This window comes from Aedes aegypti, unplaced genomic scaffold (assembly GCF_002204515.2).
Source record: "Aedes aegypti strain LVP_AGWG unplaced genomic scaffold, AaegL5.0 Primary Assembly AGWG_AaegL5_hic_scaff_1089_PBJ_arrow, whole genome shotgun sequence".
NCBI lineage: Eukaryota > Metazoa > Arthropoda > Insecta > Diptera > Culicidae > Aedes > Aedes aegypti.
This window is the reverse complement of record NW_018734504.1, coordinates 196,648-208,816: the sequence shown is the minus strand read 5'-3', so window position 1 is coordinate 208,816 and position 12,169 is coordinate 196,648. Positions and strand designations below refer to the sequence as shown.

Below are 12,169 nucleotides of genomic sequence, written 5' to 3'. Positions count from 1 at the left end.
TATTGATAGATAATTTTTCCCTGACTTTAAGTGAAATTCCCTGACTTTCCCTGACATTCCAGGTCAAAAATTGAATTCCCTGACATTCCCAGACTTTCCAGGTTTTTCCAGGTAGTCGACACCCTGAAACAATAGGCAGCCGGATCCTGTTCTTGGCACTTTTGATTCACTTCGGCAGTGGTTTGTTTTTGGAAAGCTACTGAGCTCTTATTTGCCCATAATATGCGTCATATTAGAATGCTTCTCATTGCAAAGTTTCAGACAATTCGGCCGAGAAAAACTCCCCATGCCAAAGTGAATCATGGAAGTGCCCAAGTAGCTCTGCACCCTATATTAACTTTCGTAGCAAACTAGTTGGTTTTTTTTTTTCGTCGGCCTTCCTCTGGCTACGCCCTTGATTCCAAAGCTTCCAAGACTTCAAAAAATTGAATTTAAAACTGGGGTCAAAACTTACCGGATTAACAGCGTTCAATGAAGTAGTAGAAACCCGCCTCAAACACGCGGATCTTCCAACGAGGACATCTTGTTTCCTAGACGAAGAAATCATAGGACTGTGAATCTACTTTTCGCTTTGGACAAGTTTCATAAAACTTACCTCGAAGTTTCTACATGCAATAAAGTTTCAGCAGGGCTTTCTCTATATGCTTCCGAGGCGATGCTCGACTTCGACGAGAAAACTGCAGCCATTATTATTCATCCAATTTATTTACAAACATTAGATTGGGCGTCTCCAGGGATTAACTTTCTCTTGCTTGCACTACTGGTATTCTTACTATAGACTATACTTAAACAGAAAGGTACCTCCTTCTCGTCTGACCCTAGATCTATTAATGCTTAGTTCCATCATATTTGTGTGTTTGCTTCAACTATTCGGAGGGGGCGCTAAACTATGCTTCTTTTTCTAATCTGTACTATCTTATACTTATGGGAATAAGGTTTTCTGCTCTGGTTTGCATGCAATAATAGCTGTGTGTTTGTGTGTGTGCATTCGATACCTATCGTCTACGCTAAATATAACACGCGGAAAATGGTCGCGGACACAATACGGTGCGAACTACTGTAACACACATTCGAAAGTCGTTAAGGTAAATTCGTCACAAGAAATATATTGGTTTACTGAGTGTTTGTGTAAAAATGGCTCATCAGTGGGTGTTAAAAGTAAACGTAATCTAAGGCTTTTTTGCTACACGTCCTTTCCTAAATACAACGTAGCAACTAGGTTACACAATAGAATCGAGATGAATCCTTGCCTTTTGGACGACGGTGTGCAACTAAGCGTACAAAAAGGATTCTTACCATATGCTTTAAATCAATCAATCACAACGAACAAACGACAAACACTACCACAATTGTTGATACTAACGTATCTAGATCGATTTTCTACACATCATTTGTTGAAAATAAGCTAATCGAGGAGAAGAAGACTTGGAACAGGACTGGCTAATATCTCCGGCGAAACGAATGAATAATTCTCGAAAAATTTCAAGGGTCGATCGTACTAGAGCAGAATATTCAAAAAGAACTTGACATTGAAGGATTCGTTCCGTAATAGATGTGCAACTGTTAGTACGGCCAACAGTAGATCGACCGCATAATGTATTCATCTTCCATGTTAAGTAACACCGCTTCGCTCTTAGTATTATATGCATCGGTACGAACTTTGTGTTTTGAAAGCCTTTACGTAGTCGTCTTGATCTATCTTTCTTGTTTTAAGGGATGTTTTTCGCAGAAAAACGGAAATCTTTTACTTTAACATTACACGCTTTACTTCGTAATGGCTAGTCAGAACAGAAATCGCTAATATTGGAACAGGAAAATTAAACTTGTTACTCATCATGAAACTTAGAACGTAGTCTTTGGTATAGGTTTGTGTGTTACGACGAAGACGTTAGTGAAAGTGTGACTAACTGTTGAGAAAAGGAGGAAATTTGTTATCGAATAGAAGACATACAACCAAAGATTGACGCGAAACGGGATGCTCGCAATAACAATCACTATGCATTTCGGATGGCTCTCATTAATTGCGTTTATTTCAAATGCAGTTTCCAGCAGTCACACATTCACCTCACGCCATTGTCTTCAACCTTAAGTTCTTACAAAAAAAGGATAGTAAAACTAGTCTATGTTACATACACACTCAAGCACAAACACATACACACTTATCTCTTCATTCTTCAGCAGGTTTCTAATTCTTCTGCGGTCACACTGATCTGCCCGAAAAGTTGTAAATTGTGTATCCTTAATTGTTTCAAATCTACATTACTACAATATTGTGATCAAGAGAAAAATTTGTGAGGAAAATCACTAGCACAAGGTTTCCGGTACATTGGCTCCTCCTACCAACGATCATCACCCTATACTTAATTGTCTCATAATTGCCTTAGTGGGTAGATGATCAAATGCATTGCCAGCCAGCTTACAGCTCTTCCCCGGTTTTTCTATTAAACTCTCAACTAAATTCTAAAGATGGCAGCGAGCGCGGTAAGAAGCGTATTATCTCAGAACAATGTTCCTTACTCATCCCATCTACTGGGCCGTTTTCCGCTTGTCCACCAACTTGATGTCGTGCAGCTGGAGATCGTTTTTGGACGTCGAAGCAAACTTGATCACGGCCTGGGTCGTCACCTGGGGCACGTGACTCAGATCGAGCCGCGTCAGGGCGTCACACTTGATCAAGTGATCGAGGGACGTCTCCGTGATGAGTTTGCAACAGCTGAGATCAAGTTCTACCAGGGTCTTAACCGACGCCGGCGCAGTACCAATTTGGAAGATTCCCGCATCGGTTATCCTCTGGCAGGAGGACAGATCCAAATGGGTTAGGCTCGGTAGACCCTGCGTGATGTAACGCAGAGCGACATCCGAGATGTCCGTTCCGGCCAGTTTCAGAACTTTGAGGTTACGCAAGCGCGACTTGGAGTCCGCCAAACCTGGACGGGAATCCTTCGGAGGGGACAGAATTTCACGGATGGCCGAATCGTTTAATCCGGCTACGAAGCTGAGATCGAGAATTTGCAAAGGAGGACACATACAGGTGTGGAGACCCAAAATCGCTTGGATCGGTGTTCCCTGGAGGGATAAATGCTTCAATCCGGGGATTCGTGAAATCAGCCAAGTTACCTGGCGCTTTCCCAGACTGATCCAATCCATGATCAGGTGCTCGGGTTGACGACGAACAATCGCCGTCAGTAGACTAGCAGTAAGTTTGTACTCAGCGCAGTTCATGCGTTTCCACAGTGCGGGATCCACCGAAATGTTGGACCAGGTTTTGCACACCAGCGAACACGTCACCAATGTTTCGGGTGGCAAATAGCGGAATACTGCCAGTAAACAGGTCGGGTCCAATGCATAGTTCCCGGGTTGTGACAGGACCGGTGTGTGGACATGGGCCGGCCTCACCGGATACAACGGTTTCTTCATAGTTTTCGTCGATGAGCTATGGATCTGATGTGCCAGTTGGGTCCTCAGCGATGACTTCTTCCTCGGGAGACTGTGATTGTGTTCACTGATGTCCACCGAATCCTGCATACTGCTACACATACTGTTCCCGTCATCACTCTTCCGCCTTTTCGGTACTACCATACCGCCCACTGGGTGCGCTCCCATTCCTCCTTCGCCGTCTCTCTTCAAACCACTGCTGTGGCCAGCTTCCATCGGTTCTTCTTTGATTTCCATCTTTACTGGAACATTTGCCGGCATCATCATACCCATTTTCTGACCGTGATCTTGCTCCGATCCACTCGAAACGTCCTCGTCTTTAATTTTCGGCTTCCGCTCCAGCAATATATTACCCCCATTACCACCGACAATCACCGCATTCCCAGAAACGGCAAAATCATACAGCATATCGTTCTGGAACCGTGGAACCACAACCGGACTCCTACCGGCCATATCTCCCGGTCCAGTGCCGTGGACGCCGCCTGAGGTGACGCTGCTACTCACGGCCTGCTGGATCACCGATGGACCACCTATCCGGCCCAGGTCGGCATTGTGAACCGAAGATGCATCGCTGCTGACCGACATCCGGCGAATGTCCGAGGATTTCTGGCGCGCTCGGAAGTGGCGGGGCTGCAAAGAGGGACATTCAGAATTTATGGGGAATTAGTTTTATGACATAATGGTAGTTTAGCAGAATGGAAATTTGCTATAACCCTATCACGAACTTAACATAAAACAAATCATATGAATAGCTAGTATACTAATAACCTATTGAGAATTAACGCGTATCCGACGTTGGAGTTATTGAATTTCATAAAATATAGGTTACATAGCGATGCCTACCCTCGAAAATGCTTAGTGCTGGAAATAAGATTCGTATTTATAAACAAAATTAGGAATTCCGCAAGATAGGTAGAAATTCCGGGAGGCGGCTGTAAATAATGGGGGGAAAACTAGATCAGCGGAGGAATATTTCTGGATTTCCGAGACATCTTGAGGGATTCCTATAAGCAACTAAGGTTATTAGAAAAAAAAAATCAGAGATGGGTTTTCTGCAGGCAAGCTGGAGCTTTTGAAAAGGAAGCATTTCAGAAAAAAAACCTTGGATTCCTGTAAGGAGTTTGGGATTTTATAAGGTAGCAGGGAATACTAATAAAAAGTAAAAGTTTTTGTTTTTTTGGAAAACTATTTTTATGATTTTTATCAGAAGGTCTGCTCTGGAATAAGCCTGCCTAGGATAGCAAAACTCTCTATCCCTCTTACAATTTCACCGACAATCCCAAACAGCAACTTTTTCTTGTGAATCCTAAATTTTCTCAAGGTATGTTTGGTAGAATTCCCTTCGAGTAATTTTCATAAATGTCAGGTTCCTGATTTATTTGATTCCTCTAAGAATTATTCCAGATATTTCCCAATGAGAGATGCTCTGGATATTTCTGTCATGTCTACCTATCTCAAGTGATGTTTCTTATGACTCTGGTACCTTTTACTTGTTCGTACCTACGGGATTTCTGAGCTATAAATACTGGCTACCGTAGGCGCAGAAGGGAGACTTCCCAGACTGTGGATTGATTAACATATTATTTTATTTTTTATTTACAGGATATAAAAATTTCTTCAGAAACTTCCACAAGAATTAAGTAATATTTCCATGTTTTTTCCTCGTCTGTACATCGCCAGGCATTCTAAGTGCGATTTTTCTACGATGTTCAGGGATCCTAAAAGAAATTTTTCAGGAAAGTGCTGATAATTCTTCCCGAAGTAATCCGTAGCAGAAGTTCTGGCAATATTTCATTTTCATTTTCATTTTGCAGCGTTTGGTGGGGCAATGAGGGCGCAAGTCAGTCCAAAGCCGGGGTAAGGGATAGGTAATGGCCGTAATAGTCTATGCGGACCACTTGAACACCATCGGAAAGGATAAGAAGGGTTGGGGTAGGGTATAGGGAATGGAGAAGACTTGACACAGTAATGCGATTAATGCTGCAAAATGTAAATGTGCTGAAAGCAATTTAATTTGAGTTTTGAAGTTTGATTTGACTTATTAAAATTCCAAATAGATCGGCCATTGTACAAGTAAGAAAGAATATGCTGATCGCTTTCTAGAAATTTTATAAACAACAAAATAATAACAATATGAGAGTGATGCTAAGGGCTGCTGATGGCACAATGCGACGCTTTAGGAGATTTTGATACTGAATGAACATTACTATACAGAGCGCAATTGAATCGATGGTGATAACTTTACAAACTTTATCTGTTTTTACACTGATTGACGATGCTGATTTATATAAAAATATTTAAAAAATATTTGATATTAGTTCATTTGTTTGTGTGATCTAGGTGTTAATAATGGAAAAATTTTACATACCCTTGATGAAATACTTCCCTGACCAGAAATATTATATTTTGAGCGCCCTTTTCGAAGCTATTCTATCCAGGTATCCATGTACTGCTTTCAATCCTGAAATTATTCTTATTGTGCATGCTCATGCATTATATTAGTGATGCTCATAATCATGCAACAGATAAGAAGGAGAGAAAAAGAGAAAATAGGAACAGTGATTAGTAATGAGTTAATTATGTAGTTTTGTTAGAATTATAAACAATTAAACAGCAGTAATGAATAACTTATAAAATTACTTTGCAGCATAGCTGAGCCTTTCGGAACGTAAGACCGATGTATAAAAATAATTTGTTTCGAAATTGTCCGCGTGGTCTTCTAGTGCCCCTATTAGATCAGAATCAGTCATAGACATACATATCGAATGCTCGCCATGACCCTATGACCAACATTTGTATATGTATAGACTTAGCTGATGTGACTTTTCTAATAGGTAGTTCTTTCACTCATTGATTGTCTTCAAAACCTTGTCAAGTATAGAAAATTGATTTTATTTCATTTATTACTACATTAAAGCTACATTGTACTTATTAAGTATTAGGTATTATTTTATGTTTTTATCACTTTTGATATGATCAAGGCCAGAATTCCCAGTGAGTGAAGAATTTTATAGTACTAGAACACCATAGAAGATCGCTTAACATTACCTAATCATGGAACGGCTTTTTGCTCTATTATTTTAGGTAGATGCTATTGATCTCCCTTTGCTCCTATCCGCAACCCGGTGCACGCGCCCTGTTGGTTTTCGAAAACCTCGTAGAAGATTACAAACCGTCAATGGCATTCCCAATTACTACCCCACATTGCACATTCAAGGGTCTGATTGTGCTCCTAACCCACCCTCAGTCTGTAATCTTCTCGCCAGTTTGAAATTATATTTTCCCGAAGTGAAAGTAATTTTGATGAGTGATAGCGTAGTGCAGCCCAACTGCATAGTACAGTAGTTTAACCAGAATCTTTAGGTCAGAAGATAAAATCTAAATTTTGTAATAAAAAGGTTGCCATTGCTTTGAAATTTACCCAACATCTAATCAAAACTACTAACAACAGCGATCAATTATCAAAATTCATCGCTCCCTGGAAAATATAATCCCAAGCCCAGGGAAGTTCTGGCAATATTGCAGCAGAAATTACAGCACATCGAAAGTAATTCTTCAGCGCAACCAATAGAGAAATTTCAAGGGAAGTTTCGAGTGAAATTCGCAAATAAATTTAGATGCACTCATAGAAATAATTAATAAGTCAAGTGGAACAATTCTAGGAATCTGGGACTCTTCTCGTTGTGTATTTTTATCCACGAAATCTTTATGATTTTTTTTTGGTTTTTAGGCAAGGTAGCCAAGAAGTCCATTGTTTATAAACAGCTTTTCCAAAGGCTTGGACGGTGTTACGACGGAAACGTTAGTGAAAGTGTGATTTATTGTTTAGAAAAGGAGTATCTTTTACATCAAATAAAAGATATACAGACACAGTTTGACGCGCAATGGGATGCTCTCAATAACAATACTTTAGCTAAACCAATAGAGTAATATTTCACTAGATAGATTAATTCCATAAATCACGTGGCCCAATTATAGGAAAATGAGTGCTCTTTTCTCCACAAGTCGCTAAAAGATGACCATCTAAAGCATTTCTGCTAATTTTGAATGCAGGTCATAATTTTAGGCCCAGTATCAAAACCCAGATTTTGGTTAAAAAAGGCCGATTTTCATCATTAAAAACAGTTATTATGCAAAATATCAAATATTAAAAACTGTTTCAATAAATTGGAACTTTTAAAGTTGGAACATTCTGAACGACCAGGAGTCATTTTGTATTTGATTCAGTAGCTCAGGTATTTGGTTCCGGAATACAAATTGATATTTTTAGGAAAAAAAATCTTGTGACACAAAAATGCAAATTTGAAGGATGTTCTCATCGTGAGAAATACAAAAGTTTAGTAAATGTAAATCTACCGGAAGCTAAATAAGAGTAGTAGTAGCTAAGTAGAGTAGTATACGGTCGAACATTATGCCTGAACTCAGGTTTGATAACAAACTTCCACTTTTCTATTTCGGTAGATCAATGCTTTGTTTTTGAACTTCCTATTATACTGGGAGGGTCCTTGTGAGAATCCTTAAACGATGTCAATAATTATCTTGTAAGGATTATAATAAGAATCGTGAAGGAAGCTGATGAGAATTCTGAATGTGTTCGAATAAGAATCCTAGGAGGTTTCTAATGAAATCCCTGGAAGGATTCTGATATGTTCCCTAAAAGATATCTGATGAAATTCCTTAAAGGTTTCTGATAAGAATCCTGGAGTGTGTCTGATGACAATACTGGGAAATGTCTGATGTGAATCGTGGAATTGTGGAAGAATTGTTATGAAAATCATGATTTCAGGTGAGATATTTGCAATGTTTCTAATAAGAGTTCTAGAAAGGATTTTTTTCTATATTTATCAACGAGATTTTTAACCCTGGGACCAACGGCTTTACTTCCCTTCTGAAAGAAGACGTCACTAATATTGTTAGTGACTATTTCGGAGAAGGGATTCGATCCCAGGTCCTCGGCGTGAGAGGCGTGTGTTCTAACCACTACACCAGGTCCGTCCCCTTGAAAGGATTCTGTTTCGAATATTCAAAAGATTCCGATGGTAATCCTGGATGAATTCCAATAAGTATCTAGGAAGGATTATGTTGAAAATTCTATATAGACGTTGTTGAGCATCCTGGAAGGATTCTGTGGAAAACCCTTGAAGCATTGAAGCAGCATCCTGCAAAAATTTTGAAGAAAATAGTAAAGACATGTGATATGAATCCTGGAAGGAGTATTCTGAAAACAAATTTGGAAGGTTGAGATTAAAATCCTTGACGATTCTGATGAGAATTCTGTTGGAAACAAGGCTAATGTGTATTCTGAGAGGATGCTGAAAGATTTTTAAATTATTAAAATATTCTGATAAGAATTCTAAAAATTCTGAGCAAGTGGTTTTTAACAATTTCTGTAAAACATACTATAAATATTTGGAATAACAAAATTTTGAGTTCAATTTTGACTCCTCAAAAAACGTCAAAATCATCTCATTCCTGAGGATTTTCTGTCAAGCCTGTTCTCAATATAATCAAAATTAAAAAAAAAAAAAAAAAAAAAACAAAAAAAAACAATTAATTTAGCGTAGGTAAGGTGAAGATGCATCGAAGCTAAATATCGATGTTTCAAGAGCACAAATCTAGAGAACCTGACAACCGTTCGTGCTGAAAATGTGATCGATTGGTCACCACCAGCGAGTGACCAGTGAGTTTTAGCACAAACAGTTGTCAGGTTCTCTAAATGTGTGCTCTTGAAAATTCGAGGTTTGGCTTCGATGCATCTTCACCTTAAGGAATAAAATGTATCAAATGAGTCGATCTGTCGACAGCTTTGTTTTATAATTGGTCCGAATTACATATGAGCACGTGATTTATAATGATTCATAGTTTGATCAGCTTTACACACGTGAAATGAGTTTATTGCACTTCCCACTGGAAGTATGGGATCGTTGCAATACTGAGTAGGGTGCAGAGCTACTTCGGCACTTCCATGATTCACTTTAGCATATGGGGTTTTTCTCGGCCGAATCGTCTGAAACTTTGCAATAAGCACTTCAATACGACGCATGTTGTGGCCAAATATGAGCTCAGTAGCTTTCAAAAAAAAAAAAAAATGCCGAAGTGAATCAAAAGTACCAAGAATAGGATGCAGCTCCCTACTACAGAACTTTAAAATTTAGCATACGCGAATCAATATGTATGATGGGTAGTGTATCCTCAGGTGATTTCTTCGACACATGCACAATGGTTTTCGCTAGAAATTTCAGAATCCTGAAGAAGTGTTCACAGATGTCTGCATTGGTACTTTGAAAGTTTTTTCAAAGCTATTTTTATACAATCAAGGTTTTATTTCAGAATAGGTTTTGGGTCAATCTGCTGTAGTGCTGTTAAAGTTACTTTAAGAATACAATTAGTGATTTTGTCAGTAACAGATGTTAGAACTTGCTGAAGTTATCCAAAAAAATGCATAACGAATTCTTCTTCCTTCCTTTTTAGATTAATCAAGCTGAAATATCTCCAAGGATGCCTGCAGATGTTACTCATGGGTTTTTAAGCGTTTCAATGAATACCTAAGTTTCTAAACTTCTCTAGCGATTCATGCAGGCATTCAATAAAAATTACTTCAAGAAATTTACGTATTCCGTACAAAAATTTGTTCAAAAACAATTCAGCATTGATCAGGTAGGGAACAGGCACCAATTTGCGACATATCATGCCAATTTTCGGACTGTTATGTGAAGTGGGCCAGAATTGTATGAATGGTCCGAAAATAGTGATATGTCGAAAATAGATGAATCTTACTCATCTTATCAGGGATCTACTTAACATCTTATCTAGTAAAAAATCCTCCGAGAACCTCGCCGAACTGCACACGGGACATCGGGACCATTACAAATATCTACAGGTATTCATAAAAAAAAACATCAGAACTCTTCAAAGGGTCTCCTGTTTTTATCAAGACTAGAAAAATTACACACACTAAGATTTTTTTCACAAGTTCGGCTGTGCGAATCTCGGTTTTCCAATTTTAATCGAGACTCAGCTAACAAATTGTCCGGTTGCTTAGCAACGAAGCACGATTTACTGATACTCGAGATCCCAGGAAATTTGTTTGCTGACTACTCGGCTGTGCGGATCTCGGTTAATTCCTTATGCCTTGAAAAAAAAAGATACCAAAAAGAGACCCAAAAGGAACTAAAAAGTGACCAAAAAAGACAGTCCGGGAATCAATAAGCTACCAATAAAAAAAACCAAACACAAGATTAAAGTCTTCATAAGAATTTTTCAGAAAATTCGTCCAAGGGGCGGTCCATTAATTACGTAAGACATTTTTTGGGGTTTTTTAACCCCCCCTCCCCCCATGGTAAGATTTTTTGTATGAAAATTAAAAATAAATTGTATGGCGCGTAAGAAATCTCAGACCCCCACTCCCCCCATAAACCCTTACGTAATTAATGGACAGTCCCCAAACATTTTTTCTATGGATATCTATTTGGGAATTACAAGTATAACTGCTCATATTATTGTATGCGGGTATTTGTTCTAAGAATACATGTAATGATTTTAACAGCATACATAAGGAATTTCCTATGACATTAGTTCAATATACCTCCAAGAAATTCATATGGATTTTTGGGGGAAATCCCCAGAAAACACTCCAGAGAATCCACCATGATTTTCTTCAAAAATGATTCCAACAAAAACTTGGAGTTAATCCAGAGATTTCGTCTATGATTTTTGTTTAGGACAATTTCATGAGCTCAGAATTGTTGTTCAGTTCAACCAAGATTGCAACCAAGAATTTCTCAGAGGATACCTTTAAAAATTACTCCAGAGATCCCTCCTATGATTATTTATGAAAGTCAAGCAAAAATTCATTGAGATTCAAAAAAATTATCATAGATTTTTTTCCAGGGCATTGTCAAGGAAATTTTTAAAATATTATTGCACAACTCACAGAAAAAAAAACTAATTATTGTTATATCAAGAAAATTTCAACCAATGATTGAATTTCTGGATAACATCTCGTATAATTTTCTGGAGGTATTCCTTTAAGGTGAAACATCTCGGAGTTCAAAGATGGCCGTCACAATGGCCGACTTGTGACCCTACTCGCGTTTTCAAAGGCACAAAACTGGAGAAATAGTATGCAAACATTACTGATCTTCTTATTTTAAGCTTTCTACTAGTACACAATGCCAAAATAAAAAGTACACTGTCTTGGGATGCTTTTTTCGCGAGATTAGTGCCTTTCAAGTTCCAGTGCAATCTTAGAAGTTAGATTCCAACCTGTTTCACCTTAAAAACATTGTCTGGGAAAACTGTAGAAGTTATTGTGGATGAAATGTTTAAGAATTTTTTATAGACATTTTTGGAGGATACTCATGATAAATCACTAGTACAATTTAGTCAGGAGTTCCTGGAAAAGTTCTAAATGGATGTTCAGGTAGTTCCTGGAAGAATTTTGAAGCCATTTCTAAAATAATCCGTATATAAAGTCACTAAGGAGTTCATATGAAAATGGCTGGGGAAATAACTGAAAAAAGACGTAAAAACTCCTTGAGGAATTATTGTAGGAGTTCCTGGAAAACCCCTCAACGAATTTCTTCAACAAGTCTGAAATAAACCCTTGGAGATATTTTTTTTTTTGGAAAACTACTGTGGGAATCGAATGATCTAGAGTAATTACTGGAAAAATCGGTGGAAAACTGGATTGGCTGGAAACAACTCTGAATGAAATCCTGGTATAGCATTTTGG

The 12,169-nt window shown here is 38.4% G+C and overlaps 1 protein-coding gene across 2 annotated transcripts in view; it reads right to left on the bottom strand.

Moving 5' to 3' along the window:
* Positions 1–686: 686 nt before the first annotated feature.
* Positions 687–12,169, bottom strand: part of LOC110680236 (jmjC domain-containing histone demethylation protein 1-like) — a 74,571-nt gene continuing 63,088 nt past the window's right edge. For both annotated transcript variants that reach the window (XM_021856051.1, XM_021856052.1), the window contains one exon: positions 687–4,065. In XM_021856051.1, coding sequence (XP_021711743.1) covers positions 2,527–4,065 — 1,539 coding nt within the window. In that variant the 3' untranslated portion in view covers positions 687–2,526. The remainder of the gene's footprint in view (positions 4,066–12,169) is intronic.